The sequence below is a fragment of the Oryctolagus cuniculus genome, chromosome 12 (genome assembly GCF_964237555.1).
Source record: "Oryctolagus cuniculus chromosome 12, mOryCun1.1, whole genome shotgun sequence".
NCBI lineage: Eukaryota > Metazoa > Chordata > Mammalia > Lagomorpha > Leporidae > Oryctolagus > Oryctolagus cuniculus.
Window position 1 is genome coordinate 77,233,748 of NC_091443.1, and position 16,598 is coordinate 77,250,345.

General features: G+C 39.3%; 1 protein-coding gene across 1 annotated transcript in view; it reads left to right on the top strand.

Moving 5' to 3' along the window:
• The window catches only part of UNC13C (unc-13 homolog C), a 656,715-nt gene that overhangs the window by 534,716 nt on the left and 105,401 nt on the right, over positions 1-16,598 (top strand). The window contains exons 26-28 of the mRNA XM_017348010.3: positions 716-839; positions 6,248-6,304; positions 12,268-12,348. Of these exons, the coding sequence (XP_017203499.2) occupies positions 716-839; positions 6,248-6,304; positions 12,268-12,348 (262 nt within the window). The remainder of the gene's footprint in view (positions 1-715; positions 840-6,247; positions 6,305-12,267; positions 12,349-16,598) is intronic.

Here is a 16,598-nt window from a genome sequence, read left to right on the forward strand (position 1 = left end):
ACGAATGCTAGCTAATGTGACATGATGAAATCACTGGGAGACACATCTGTGCAGAATAACATAGGACTATCAGAGTTGGTTCATTGTGGTTCTTGAGTGGAAGTCTAAGCATATTTGAACCACATATGGTTATGTTGTTCACCCATTTGTAATAAAAGTGTAATTCTTTGGTGTTTGGCCTAGACTATGGACATGGGCCAGGTACAGAGTCAGGTGAGGGTGAAAGTGAGACATTTTGGGAACTTCAATTCTACTATGGTGAATGGTTAGCCCTCCACTTCCATCAAGTGGGCAGAAAATATTGTCTGTATCATCACTTTCTCAGCTTTCATGCCAAACCCTCATGACTTATCTCAAACATTGCTTTTGGCCTAATGTAGGTACTAGTTACAAATAAAGGAGGATTCTTTATCTTTAATGAATATTGACTATGTACACTTTCAAAGATGTTTTTACTTTCTGAAACCTGTCAACTTAGGAAACACTCCAAAAGAAATACTGATTTTTTTCCTACCAGTTCGTTATCTCATGTATAGTATGGTGAAATAGATTTTTGGTTATTATGTATTTTGTTTGGTAAATTGAATTCAGCATTTGAAAATTATATAAGCCTATTCAGATACCTGAATCTCAATATTTAATATGATTTCTGATTAATAAATTTACTTAATACACTGATAGGAGACTTAAAACTGTATGTTTTATCTTGTTGCAGATTAAGTCTCTCAGCAAAAATCTGTGAAAAGACAGTGCTAAAGCGAGTTTTGAAAGAGCTATGGAAGCTAGTTCTTAACAAAATAGAAAAACAAATTGTTCTTCCTCCCCTGACAGATCAAACAGTAAGTATTCAAATTCTAGTTTTACTTTCAGGAACCCATCTAATTAATTTTTATTTAAATGAGTGGTTTCAATCCCAATCAAAAATTTAATAAATCCATTTTAGGAAAAGCTATGTGGTAAGCAGCTTTTTTTTTTTCCTTGAACAATGATTGATCAAGTTAAATGTGGTATCCAAATCTATTTTAAATAGTGGCAATAGCAACCAAACTTCCCATTGGGCCTGAATTCAAAATTTCATCTCTTCAAAAACACTATCCATGTTCAATTTACCAGGTTATCTGGTCTGCATATAAAGTACTCTATTGATTTTACTGTGAACCACATCCGACACACCAGCCATTTCTATGACTTCTCACTCAGGACACCACCAGGTTCTCGTGTAGTCCACTTGCTCTACTTGTTGTCACGTATTTATTTCCTCCTTGAATTCCTCTTTCCACTACAGCCATACAAAGTAGCTCTTACTAGTCCAAGGCACTCAAAACATCATGGTCTCTGTAAGAGTTCTTCGACTCCATTTTTAGAGTTTACGTCCTTTCTGAAATTGAGAAGCCAAAGATTTCGCTGTTTTAAATTTGAGATCTGTTTGCCACCCTTTCTGTGTGTTAGTGAGCATGAAATACCCCATCTCACTAGTACAAAAAATTAACGTGAAAATAGCATCATAAGCAAAACACTGAAACTCAGTTAATATGCTGAAATGCTGTTGTATGAATGTTATTCCCTACAGTATATCAAACAGTTCCTGGAAGAAACATAGAAAAAAGAAATTAAAATTAATGTGCACTTTTCTAGGAATAAAAATTTACTGTGAACATACAAGGGAATACATTTAGGCTAGAACAAACCCACTGTGCTTCTTTTCTAAATTTATAGTTCAAGGACATGGTTTCCAGACTGCCATATGGAATGTTTTTCACCTTTCCATTTTCCTTTTATCTGTTACCTCCCCACATAGAGGTTAATAGAGGAGACACCTTGTAGTGGATTTAGAGAATGTGATTGTAGCACAAACAGTAAAGTAGAAAAAGAACCCGAAAGATCAGTTGGCAGCAAAGTTAGACAACAGTGAAGCGCATACACAGTGCCAGGTACCTCAGTTCAGATACCCTAAAACAATAAAGGAAAAATATCACACTAACAAGCACCCATTAAGGAGGAATTAATTTTTTTCTGATATTGAGGAAGATACATTGGTACAAATAATGAGTCATAAACTAAGCTAAAATACATATGGATACTGTTAATCGTGTACACTTGTTCCATATTTATCCCATGAATTTATATGTATAGAAAATATTTTCTTATAAAACATTCCAATATTTTAAAAGATACAGATATTTTCATTTACTTACTGCCAGACAGTGAGTGATCAAATATAAACTACTTTGAATTTTGCTTAATGCCACAAATGTGTCATTTAATTACTTATAACCTACATGTGCAGGTGGCCAAATCATATATCCAAGAGTACTTCAAAAAGTACTGGGAAAATGGAATTATGAGATAATTATTTTGGTACAAAATTAAATACTGGCATGATCCTTTTCATAATAATCATTTCCTTAAAATATTTGAATCTTCAGACACAGACACACACACACACACACACACACACCCCTTATTCTGCTACCATACATAATACGTTTCTATAACACTAGTTAGTACTCATGTATTTGATCAGGGGCAGAATGAAGTCAGTATAATCTGCAAGTTGAGTTAGTTTGTGTGAAATTTCCTTGGCTAAGGGGCTCTGGAATGTGACAGAAGAGCTGTGGCTTCAGCATGAATGGAGGCGCTCTCACCTTGACTAACATGGGCTTTTTCAAAAACAAATGCACACATGGAGAGCACCTGCACATAGGATCCCTCTCTGGGGAGAGATACCTTGCCTAGGTCCCGCACCTGGCAGGCCACCTCCTCCTGTTCTGGAAACTCCACTGCCTGCCGTTGTACTCTTGTTTTATTGTTGTCTATCTGCTCTACATATCTAATATCCCTTGAACAGCCATCAGCTTTGCTGAGCTCCCTAATGCTGTCCAAGCAATCTCTTAGAGCAGTAATTACTGTTTTTGTTAGTTCCTAGGTAATAAAATTACAGGGGCTTGGATTGTAGTGCCCACTGCTATTTTTCCCTTAAGCCCTATTATTTTTAGTGAATAATTTTGTTTAATATAAGATTTTCAAAGGATAATATTACACAGGGCCGGTGTAGTTTTGCACTGGGTAAAGCCACCACTTGCAATGCAGGTATCCCAGCTTGTAGTGACAGTTCACTTCCAGCTATTCTGCTTCCAAACTGGCTTGTGCTAATGTGCCTGGGCAGGCAGCAGAAGATGGTCCAAGCACTTAGGCACCTGCCACTTAAATGGGCAGTCAGGATGGGTTTTCTGGTTTTTGTTTGTTTGTTTGTTTGTTTGTTTTTGTAGCAACACACAGAGTCTATTTGTTCTTAGGCAGTAGTCTGTAACTTCTCCAATTCCTGCTGGACAAGGGAGTCTGTCCCGCAGAGGGTGTCACTGCCGGCTGGCTCCGCCTCCACCCCTCCTGTGGAGCTGGGTCTCCATCCGGAGGAAGGCCCTGAGGTTCTCCTCAGCCACGTGCTCCTCCTGGGCAGCCTTTCCTGGCTCCTTGGCTTCACACTGGCTCCTGACTGCCACTTGGGGCGAGAACCAGTGGGTGGAAGATCTCCAATCCCTGTCTCTCTCTCTCTCTCTCTCTCTCTCTCTCTCTCTCTCTCATTTCTCCCACTCTTGCCTTCATTCTGCCTTTCAACTAAGTAAATCCTTTTTTTTTTCTTTTTTTTGACAGGCAGAGTGGACAGTAAGAGAGAGAGAGACAGAGAGAAAGGTCTTCCTTTGCCGTTGGTTCACCCTCCAATGGCCGCCACGGCCGGCGCACCGCACTGATCCGATGGCAGGAGCCAGGTACTTCTCCTGGTCTCCCATGGGGTGCAGGGCCCAAGCACTTGGGCCATCCTCCACTACACTCCCTGGCCACAGCAGAGAGCTGGCCTGGAAGAGGGGCAACCGGGACAGAATCCGGCGCCCTGACAGGGACTAGAACCTGGTGTGCCGGCGCCGCAAGGCGGAGGATTAACCTAGTGAGCCACAGCGCTGGCCCTAAGTAAATCCTTAAAAAAGAATAATTCAGGCCAGCGCCACTGCTCACTAGGCTAATCCTCTGCCTGTGGTGCTGGCACCCTGGGTTCTAGTGCTGGTTGGGGCGCCGGATTCTGTCCCAGTTGCTCCTCTTCCAGTCCAGCTCTCTGTCGTGGCCCCAGAGTGCAGTAGAGGATGGCCCAAGTGCTTGGGCCCTGCACCGGCATGGGAGACCAGGAGGAAGCACCTGGCTCCTGGCTTCGGATCAGCACGGTGCGCCGGCCACAGCGACCATTGGGGGGTGAACCAACAGAAAAGGAAGACCTTCCTCTCTGTCTCTCTCTCTCACTGTCCACTCATAAATGGAGGTGCTCTCACCTTAGCTAACATGGGCTTTTCAAAAAAACAAACACACACATGGAGAGCACCTGCACATGGGATCCCTCTCTGGAGAGAGATACCTTGCCTAGGTCTCACACCCGGCAGACCACCCTCCTCCTGTTCTGGAAACTCATATATATATATATATATACACACACACACACACACACATATATACATGTATGTATATATATATGAACCCGACACACATATATGCATATATATGGACTTAACTGCATGTATATACATATATATGTATACGAGTATATATAATCATATATATATAACTCATATATATATGACATTACATTTTCTAAATAAGGTCATCTGTAGAAAGGATTATAATCCCCTGAATTTTTCCAGCATTGATGTCTTCAAGTGTGACTTGTATTATTTATATATTGTTATTCATTATGTTGTTATTCATTTTTTGAATAAATATTATTTGACTTTTTACATAGTGTTGGATGTTAAGAATAAAATATGAGCAAAAGTAGCCATGGCTGCTGTTCTAATGTTACTTGTAGTCTTAGGTTTCCCAATGAATATACACATTGCAATAAAAAAGCATGAGACTATAAACATACTAGCTGATTTCCCCTACTACTAGAGTATTCCCAGCTTCTAATGGGCCACATTCAGGAGTTTTCCATGCAATATGCCACAGACATGCTCCAGGCTAGTCCTCACCATGCATTGGATGGTTTATTCCAGTGGTTTTCAACTTCTTTTCCCCTGTTCCAGAGAATGCCTTTTACTAAGGGCAGGGATAGGTGGACAGGACATGAATAGTCTGGACAGCATTTCAGGAGAAGCACCTCCACCTTCTTCAGCCCTGTATATTAAAATTTTTATAGGATTATTTTGTGGAGCAGATGATAGTGGGGGAATTGCTTCTGCTAAAAATAAATAAAAGTTTAAAATGCTGATTTAATTTATATGCTATATTAAACTGGCTACAATAGCAGCAAACCTTTAACCCAAACTCAAGCCTTTCAACACTTACTAGGACTGTTACACTTCCAGCAGTGCTAGATATCCTTAAAATCATTAAAATTTAATACAGAACGGCCGGCGCCGCGGCTCACTAGGCTAATCCTCCGCCTAGCGGCGCCGGCACACCGGGTTCTAGTCCCGGTCGGGGCGCCGGATTCTGTCCCGGTTGCCCCTCTTCCAGGCCAGCCCTCTGCTGTGGCCAGGGAGTGCAGTGGAGGATGGCCCAGGTGCTTGGGCCCTGCACCCCATGGGAGACCAGGAAAAGCACCTGGCTCCTGGCTCCTGCCATCGGATCAGCGCGGTGCGCCGGCCGCAGCGCGCCGGCCGCGGCGGCCATTGGAGGGTGAACCAACGGCAAAGGAAGACCTTTCTCTCTGTCTCTCTCTCTCACTGTCCACTCTGCCTGTCAAAAAAAAAAAAAAAAAAAAAATTTAATACAGAACAACTAATGGGACAGGTGTTGCAGTATAGCAGATTAAGCACTGCTTGGGATACTTGCATTCCTTACAGGGGACCTGAGAGCGAGTCCCACCTCCACTTCCAGCCCAGCTACCTGCTACTTTTCACCCAGGCAGCAGATGATGGTGCAAGTACTCGAGTCCCTGCCAACCCTGTGAGAAACCTTGCTCATACTCCTGGTCTATGGCTTCAGCCTGGTCCAGTCCCAGTTGTTGTGGACATTTGGAGAGTGAACAAGTAGATAGAAGATACTTCTCTCTTTTGTTCTCTTTCGCTCTCTCACTCTGTCACCCTTTCAAATAAATGAAAATAAGTAAATGAACTTTTAAAAATAGATAAAGGTGTCTGGCATAAAAGCCACAAAGGTAATAATAATGGAAATAAAAAAAGTTCTCTTTTACCACGTTTCTACTGTGATTAATATTACAGATCTTAACATTAAGTCTTCTCTCTTTCTCTCCATGTTTTAGGGGCCCCAGATGATTTTCATCGCAGCCAAAGATCTTGGACAGTTATCCAAACTGAAGGTAATAAGCATAATGAAGTTATGGGTTGTCCTTAAAATAATTTACTAAGTATAGCTCTGCTAGAAGGCATTTTCCTCTTAGTAATGATGATATGTATGTGGCAGGATTAAGAAGACACATAGAGGGACTTCAGAAAGTTTGTGGGAAATAAAAGCAGAATTAAAGACATGTTTATTTTAGCATAAAAACTTTTGAAATCCATGTATAATATTTTTTATAAAATGCATTTTCTGTTAACTTTTTAATACCCCTGTTCCTGCATTTAAATTTTTTTACACCTAAATAAATGTATCCTTTAATTCCTTTCCCTACAAACTTCTTGAAGTCCACATATGTTTCAGCAATGTCAAAATCTGCTGTCAGATTTTTAGCATTATAACATGAAGCTTATGGAGAAGATGAGGGCTCATAATATATTAAACTCGCTTTGTATAAATAAAAGCAGATAATAGACCTCATAGAAATCCAGTGAACTCTAGAGAAGTTTTAAAGTCAAGAACATGAAACTCATCAAAATAGATCCTGAACTTGCCAACTGTAGGTGGGATTGGCTGAGTAAAAATCACTACCCTTCGTTTTCACTTTGGAATCATCAAACGTTGGAGCTCTCTAGGGAGCCTCAGTCTCTATCCTTCTCAGACAGGAACTTGATTGCTCAAATACATATTCTTTTCATACCAGCTCTGTCTCCTGGAATGCAGTTAGAGGATGGATTCCAGAGGCACAGGACCTTCATTCCAGTTTCCTCCTCAACTGCTTCCTCTGTGTGACATGGGCTGAAGTATTTAACTGCCCCCATTTTCAGAAGTAGCTTTCGTAAAATGCAGAACGTTTGAACACTGGGTTCATAGGATGGTTATGCAAATAAATGACATAATGCATATGGTAACTTCCAAGAGCTTGCCATCTTCCACGGAAACATGGAGCTGTCTTCATTTCTTCCCCGACTGTAGCCCATAGTATCACTGATATTGTTTTGTGTGTATAACACAGGAAAAGGATCATAAATTTGCATAATTATTGACTGCAGTAAAACATGTGCCTTAAAGTTTCATTATCTTGTTTTCTCATCTATGTTATGTACTTCCTTAGAAAAAAATGTAAAACCAATAATCCATCTAGAAGACATAGTCATCAGCTAAAATTGTTTCATACAGGTGTTGAGTGCAGCTGAGGAAGAGGGCAGGTAGATATTTCTGACAAAGTATTCCCTTGTGTCTTGGATCCCTGTCTCTTCATTTATCTCTTTGGTTGACTCCCTGGGGTTTCTGTACCCTACGCTGAATGATGGGTGTATGCAGTACTGAAGTTCCTTATGTAAACCCATGAAGGAGAAACAGCACTGGCCTCATTACAGAAGAAATGGCACTGGCTGTGTGTCTAGCATCTGTGTCATATGAAATGTACTCCATCTCCTAGGCTTCTGTTTCCTTAGTTAAATGTTATTTCAACTAAAACTGTTTCAGTTTCAAGTTATAGGAAACCAAACTAACAGGAGCCAACAGGAAATTGATTAGTACATGAAATTTTATAGTTCAGGCTTAACTTGGTTTCTGTTACTGTGTAATTAGTGTAATATTAGAGTAATATTGTAAGACCCAGGCACTCACCACCCAGAGCTGGGTGCTGTTTTCCTTGTTTGATGTATTGCCACAACAAACCTTCCTTCCTGGCAAGAAGACGGCTGCCTCTACTATATCTTTTGAGCTTCGTGTCCTGTGAGTCTACTCTCTCATTGGCTCTGAGGGAGTGTTGTCACTATTCCTAAGCAAATCATGGTGGCCTGGGAAGGGACATGTGCCAAATGCCGTAACTCACAGGTTCATCCCAGAGCTGGGGTCCAGTCAGCTCTGCCTAAATCTTAGGAAGGGAAGCATACAGAAACCAGTTCCCCAGACGGTGTTATGCATGCTGGCTGGACAATGAGAGTCACGGTGAAACCAGACACTTCAGCAACAACCTTTGTAGTCCCCAGGTTTTTTTGGTTTTTTGTTTTTTTTGTATCAGTGAATCCTCTGTTACTTGTAATAACCTAAAAGCAAACAATGAATAAAGTAACCTAACAGGGTTGTTGCATCAACACTGAAATAATCTGAATGAATAAGAATTGGAAACTTGATATCAGTAGCTCATGAGAGAATAATAAGATCCAAATCACATTTTTTAATAATTGGCACTTGATTTCTTAAATTTTTAAATTATTAACTCACTTAATTATTAGTTTGGGTAACAGATCAATAAATCATCTACAACCTTATGCAAAAATTTAAACTCCAGCTACTGTGAAGAATTTCAAATTTTACAAAGCTATTTTATCTTATTTTACTAGCATGTCACTTCTCTTTGTATTTTAAGCATTTTGCCTTTAAATTTTTATATGTTTGAAAGAAGATTTAATCTGGTAGAAAGGTGTTGTTGGAAATAATCATACCGATGGATTTCAGAACTATTACATATTAATATTAACATATAACTACCTTACTTAACCCAAGACCAAGAAAATCAGAACAATGTGGGAAGCCAACATTTTGTTTTACATTTGATATGATTTAATATTAATTCATTAAACAAGTGTTCAATAATTTGACATTTTCGATATTACTTCTTAGTGGTACTTCATTCTGTATGCATATTATGCATGTCCAACTTATTACTACTTAAAGGGATCAGATTTATTTGACATAGCTAAAATATTCATAAATCTTCATGATATAATGTCATAATACCAAAAATAATTGATGAAAACACACATTAGGCTATTATTTCAGCAAAATCATTTACTTGGTCATTAACTCTTTGCCAGCCTCTTTTATAAATCCTTTTATTTGGTGTTGGCATTGTAGCATAGTCGGTTAAGCCAACACCTGCATTGCCAGCATCCCATATCAGAGTGCTGGTTTAATTCTTGGCCACACAACTTCTGCTCCAGCTCCCTGCTAATATGCCTGGGAAAGCAGTGGAAGATGAGCCGAGTACTTGTAGCCCTGCAACCATGTGGGTGACCCAGATGGAATTCTAGGCTCCTGGCTTTGGCCTGGCCCAGCTCCAGGCATTGCAGCTATTTGAGGGAGTGAATCAATGGATGGAGAATCCCTCTCCCTCCCTCTCCCTCTGCCTCTCCTTCCCCATCCTCCTCTTCCTCTTTTCTCTCTCTGCAATTCTACCTTTCAAATAAAGAAAATAAATATATATTTTTAAAAAACCGTTTATTTGAATGAGCTACAGTTTAGAAAAATATTTCTAGTAAGAATTATGTTTTCCTGTAGCATATATTATTCATTAGTATTTGCTTTAAAAATGGAACCACATTGTAAAACTAGACAAGAATGACAAATCCAGAGAGATTTATTTAACATATTTAGAGTTACTTGTCCTGTAGTATTTCTTGGCATAATCAGTAACAATTTCCTATTATTTTGGGTTTAAATGAGTATTAAATATTCTTATTCTAAAAGTACTAAATGAACTCATATGTTTAAATTGAAACCCCTATATCGAAGAAAGATGAAGTAAGATGCATATATGTGTATCATGGACCCATGAATAATTAAACAGTGTTTTCAATAATATTCAATGATGATGGGCTGGCACCGCAGCTCACTTGGCTAATCCTCCGCCTGCGGCACCAGTACCCCAGGTTCTAGTCCCAGTCGGGGTGCTGGATTCTGTCCCGGTTGCCCCTCTTCCAGGCCAGCTCTCTGCTGTGGCCCAGGAAGGCAGTGGAGGATGGCCCACGTGCTTAGGCCCTGCACCCACATGGGGAGACCAGGAGAAGCACCTAACTCCTGGCTTCAGATTGGTGTGCGTGCCAACACTAGCAGCCATTTGGGGGGTGAGTCAACGGGAAAGGAAGACCTTTCTCTCTGTCTCTCTCTCTCTCACTGTCTAACTCTGCCTGTCAAAAATAAATAAATAAATTAAAAGCAAGAAAATATTCAATGATGATGATTCTATTCACACATACTGTACACTAAGAAATGCTAAAGAAAGCACAATTCAATATCCAAAAACCTATTAACTACCTATCATGTGACAATTATTAAAAAAAAAAAAAACTGAAGTTGGTGAAACACAGAGATTATGTATGTTATCTGCCAAATAGCAACATTTGAAATGTGATAAAATAGAACAAGGACAAACCACTGGATGTGATAACATGATGTGCACAGTAAACAAGTGCACATCTAAGAAAGCAAGCAGCAGCTGATATTGAACCGCTGCTGCACGTACCAAGCCCTGGGTGCAGACTTGGAGCTGCACTGCCATCGGATCAGCGCGGTGCGCCAGCTGCAGCGGCCATTGGAGGGTGAACCAACGGCAAAGGAAGACCTTTCTCTCTGTCTCTCTCTCTCTCACTGTCCACTCTGCCTGTCAAAAAAAAAAAAAAAAAAAAAGGAGACACTTTTACTGCTGACCAAAGGCAGCAGTGCATTAATTAAGCTATGCATTCTTAGAGCTACTCACATGGGACATGTGTCTACTCACATGGGACTTGTGTCTACTCACATGGGACATGTGTCTACTCACATGGGACTTTTCCTCTACTTCACACAGAGGCACCTACCTAAGTTAGAATTTAAGTTCCAGGAAAACAAAAGTCTTCATTGCATTGAGCAGTATTCTCAGTCACCCAGAGAAGAATAATCATAACTGCAAATATGTGTTGAGTGTTGTTGAATAGGACAGTGGCAGCTCTAGGAAGATTGTGTCAGTTTGGGCAGTAAGAAATTTTAAATTCTTTCTCTTACACAGATTTCTATTTCCTTTATTATTTCCTCTTTCTACTATCATTTCTCTAATTAAGTTTTAGATGACTGGAGACAGAACACAGAGAAAATAGGGAAAATTCATTGTAAGATAATAAAATTAGTTTTTAAATCAATGGCAAAATAATTTTAAAATTATTATAAAATATTTTAAATCTCCAAACCAAATTCAGTTCATTCTTCGGAACTTTTCTCAGTAATGAGTAAACATTAGGGGTATCTAAGAAAATGTTTGTTTTATTTATTTAAAAAGGAGAGAAAGAGGGAGACAGAGGGACTAACAGAGCTCTCCCTCTTTCTCTCCTTGGTTCGTTCCTCAAAGTCCTGCATCAGCCAGCACTGGACCATGCTGGACTCAGGAGCCAGGAACTCAATCTGAGTATCCCACATGGGAGACAGGGACCCAGCCACTTGACCCACTGGACCCCCCACAGCTCCCCCCACAATCAGGGAGTGCATTAGCAAGCAGCTGGGTTGGAAAGTGGACCTGGTACTCCAATGTGGGAAGCAGTTTCCCAAACAGGAGACTTAACCACTACATCAAATGCCTGCCCTAAGGGACCTTATATTTTACATAGGCTTTATCAGTAGATAGTGAGAAAGGCTAAAATCTCCCCTAAATCCCTTCCGTGATTGACATTCCTCAAGGTGACAGATCACAAACCCAGGAATTAAGTGAAAAAGCCTAGGCACACATTTTCTGGATTTCCCCCTTTTTTTAACATTAACTTGCAAGTGATAATAAAGCTATATTTCTATCAACATACCGCTTTAAAAGTATTTCTTCTATTGGAAAACTTGATGTTTATTAATATATGACAAAAGGATCACCTAAAATGCATTCAGATGAGCATACTTCAAGTAGGGAATGTTTGCATATGGGAACTATACAGGTTTTGTTTGAAAGTAGTTGTTTAAAAATGAGATAGCTATTTTTTTCAGATATTTAATTTGCATGATAGTCGAAGGCTTAATGTGCCACCAAATAAAGAATTCAACAAGTAAAAAGTAAAAACACCATAGGTCAGCAGAAACATAAGGGAAGAACTATAAACAGTCAACTAATGACAAGATATCAATTTCACTCACATAAACTTAATTTTAAAATAATCACAGGCCATTAAAACTAGAGAAGTATATCACTCTTAACAGCTTTGAACTGGCTGTTTTATACGCAGTTGTTAACCTGTTTTCCAGGAGCACATGATTCGAGAAGATGCCAAGGGTCTGACACCAAGACAGTGTGCTATAATGGAGGTGGTCCTGGCTACGATCAAGGTAAGACTGAAGATCCCCGGTTCTGTACTGAGAGTGCCCCATGGACCTCGAGAGCTGCATACCCCTGATGCATATCTGTACAGCCTTGTCATCCAGGAGACTACAGATAGTTGAATAGAGAGGACCCTAGGGCATGACAAGTATAGCCTTTGTCTATCTCCTTGTTACATCTATATTACACTGTTCTTACACTTCCTTCATCTTTCTTTAAAAGATGTGTATGAAACCCATGTTGTTATAAACAGTTTCAAAGAAAAACTCAGTTAAAGAGATGCTTCAAGACAAATTTGGGTTAATAAAATTTGCTTTTCTGTTTTCTGTTTGTTGATGTTAATTTTAAAGCATGAATCTTCCTCTGTCTTAGAAGATACAATAATTTAATTTTAATTTTTATTGAATTAAAATATATTATGATATGTGCCCCATTTTTCATAGCCAATGGCTGACCAAAATTTATTAAAATATAGGCTTAATATGTGCAGATCCAGGATGTAGAGTAGTATTATATTTACATGTGAAAGTTTATTAAAGAACTTAAAAATGAATCAACAAATTTATGTTCTAAATTTAAACTGTTCAGTATTTCTCCTCTTCACTGTGGGAAGCATCTATTATCCAGGGCATATTAACAGTATAGCAAAGGACTGTTATCTATCAAGAGCCATTGTAGAGCACAGAACTGTACCACTGGCACACACATTGCAATAGTATTCATTAAATCAGAGCTCTATCTCAGTAAGTAATGCAGACCTTCCTAAAGCTGTTAGCACATGACTCCTGTTTTGTACTTTCATCGCTTAATATGAAGTCACCTTTTGATGCCTCAGTGCTGAAAACTCTGAAATGAGTGTTGTGAGATTCTGTGGCACCTGGTGGCACCAGCAGAGTGTGGGTTTGAACAATGAGATTACAGAAGTACAGTGTCTTAAAGAATGCGGCAAGAATATTTCCTCAGGATGTAGAAAGTTTTGCAAAATAGGTTTGAGAAAAAAATAGAAATTATGAAAAGCAAGCTCAAGAAAAATATCAAAATAAGTTATTTTAAAAATTATTTTTTAAAAATTTGAGTAAGAAATGACTAAACTTTGGAATTGTGGGAGTATTAATAGTTTTATATAAGAAAAGAATGGGGCCAGCACCATGGCTCACTAGGCTAATCCTCTGCCTGCGACACCGGCACCCTAGGTTCTAGTCCCGGTTGGGGTGCTGGATTCTGTCCCGGTTGCCCCTCTTCCAGTCCTCTGTTGTGGCCCGGGAGGGCAGTGGAGGATGTTCCAAGTGCTTGGGCCCTACACCCCATGGGAGACCAGGAGAAGCACCTGGCTCCTGGCTTTCTATCAGTGTAGTGTGCTGGACGCAGCGTGCCGGCCGAGGTGGCTATTGGGGGGTGAGCCAATGGACAAGGAAGACCTTTCTCTCTCTTTCTCTCACTGTCTACTCTGCCTGTCAAAAAAATAAAAAAAAGAAAAGAATGGTAGAAACATGAGGACTCAATAGTTAATCTGAATTAGGAAAAAAAAAACCCTAAAATTATTAGAATCTGAATTTAGTTCCTTATAGGTTTTATTAGGTCAATGGATGACATTAGGAGAGGAAAAAGAAACATGTTCTGTGGAAATAATGAAAGCCCTCCAATGTAGAGACAGGCCTGGTTCTCATCCCAAGCCCCAACCTTACTCTAATTATATTTGGTGGGAGCACATGGCAACCATCTACAAGTCAGATTCTCCCCAATCTCTGAAACAATCTTGATCTCTAAGAAAATCCTTTGAATCCCAGCCCAACAGTGTTGACAGAGAGCCCACATGGAATCCAAGATGTACTAACTGAATCTCTGTCATTGTCTCATTCATCCAGGACTAGAATCTCACCTTGGTCCCCCTGAGCCAGGTGTCAGGTTTTCAGTTATTCTATTCCCTAACTGGTGATGCCAAATTTTCTTCTTGAGATCTCCATGCTTGGCCTGCTGTGCCTGCAGTCTCTCGATACTGTGATCTGTCCATCTGCATGTTATTCACCTGATAACTGCAGTCCAACGCCCCTGTCATCAGTTTGCCAAAGCTGAGGCTCCCTTGATCTCATTTGTCTTTGAGATTTGCCCCAATGGACTGCCCTACCAAGTACTAATTATGATTAATGCTGACTACCAAGGAATTACAGAGAAGGGTGAGCACTACTTAGAAGACATGTAACTCCAAGAACTAGAGATTCAGTGACTGTCTGGAGTCCAGCAAAAGGAGCACTGTAAGAGAAGCCATGCCTCATGGGAAAGATGTTCTTAATCCATAGCAGCAGATGCTACCTAGGCTGATTGCCAATAACTGCCAAAGAGATGATCCTCAATTATCCTTTAGTTCAATTTAATCAAAGAAGCTGGAGCTGAGAAAGGAAGAATAAGGCTGCTATGGCTTGAAGAAAATAGACTGAAATAGTTTTGCATTTTTCAATGTTATCTCATGTGTATATATAATCTCACCTGATCCTTATGAATATCCTTTGTATTATATGGGTACAGAATGATCATTTACATTATATAGATGAGAATACTAATAGTACAGGGAGTTAAGTTGTTTGTCTGAGGCCAAAGTACTACTGGTAATTGGCAGAGCTAAAAAAAAAGACTACAGACTCAAGTCAGTGCCCGTGCTTCTATGTAATCTCTATTTCACTCAATGTTTGCAAAGTGTAAATAACATGTAACAGGCCAAAACAGATCACTTTTCTCCAGATATATTACTTCTTTTGAATTATAATGCAATATTTAAATTATTTAGATTACTTTATAATTAGTTCTAAATGAATTTAAAACATTTCAGCCTGTATGTAAGTTTTGATAGGAGTATTAACTCTCTTAAGTACTGAAACTTTAATTGAGCTGCAACGATTTTTCCTGGGATGTAGTTTCAATTATAAGCCAGGAGTGTAAACTATGGTGGACATAAGAGAAATTATGATGTCTTGCTGCAGAGGATGGTTATGCCTTGATACCTTCCATTCACCTGCTAGAGCAGCCAAATTAATGGGCAAGGGACTTAAACAGACATTTTTTCAAAAGAGGAATTCCAAATGGCCAACAGACATGTGAAAAAATGTTCAGATTCACTAGCTGTCAGGGAAATGCAAATCAAAACCACAGTGAGGTTTCACCTCACCTCAGTTAGAATGGCTTTCATACAGAAATCAACAAATGACAAATGCAGGCCAGGATGTGGGGGAAAAGGTACCTTAGTCCACTGTTAGTGGGAATATAAACTGGTAAAGCCACTATGGAATACAGTATGGAAATAACCTCAGAAATCTGAATGTAGACCTACCATATGGTTCACCCATCCCACTCCTGGGAATTTACCCAAGGGAAATGAAATCATCAAATAAAAGAGTTATCTGTACCTCCATGTTTATTGCAGGTCAATTCACAATAGCTAAAACATGGAATCAACCTAAATACCCATCAAATGAAGACTGGATAAAGAAATTATGGGATATATACTCTATGGAATACTATACAGTGGTAAAAAAGAAATCCAGTATTTTCAATAAAATGGATGAATTTAGAAAACATCATGCTTAGTGAAATAACCAGTCCCAAAGGGGAAAATACCATATGTTCTCCTTGATCCGTGATGACTAATAGAGCACCTAAAAGAAAATCTGCAGAAGTGAATTTGACACTTTGAGAAGCAATGACTTGAACATCCCTTGTCTTGACTGTTAGGGATCAGTTTTTTTTTTCTTATTCATACTATTTTTTTAACTCCTTACTTAACATAGACTTAATCATATGTGTATAAAGTCAACTGAAAATAGGTCTCCATAAAAAATAAGAGTGGGAATAAAAGAGGGAGGAGGAAGTGAGAAAGTTTGTAACTTATAGCTGTATAGTTCTGCATACATTCCAATAGATTTACTTCTAAGAGTAAAGTTTAAAAACTTCCCATGGGATCCTAACTCCCATTAGGCTGGGTGGTAAAAATGCCATCTTAAGCATTAAAGTGAACATATTGTTAAAGTGCTCATATAGATAGGATTAAGGGCTAAAGGAATCATATAAATAAGATCATGTGTCTGATAATAATAATAGATAGAATTAAAAAGGAGAGAATGTTCCAACATAGGAAGCAGCCCACACAGCAGACTCATAAAATGACAATCATTTTAAATAGTACTCTGACCTCAGATTCAGCCCTTGAGACATTCTGGTCTTGCTGAAATGCCCATGAGAGCATTTCAGGCATGGAAATCCAAGAAAC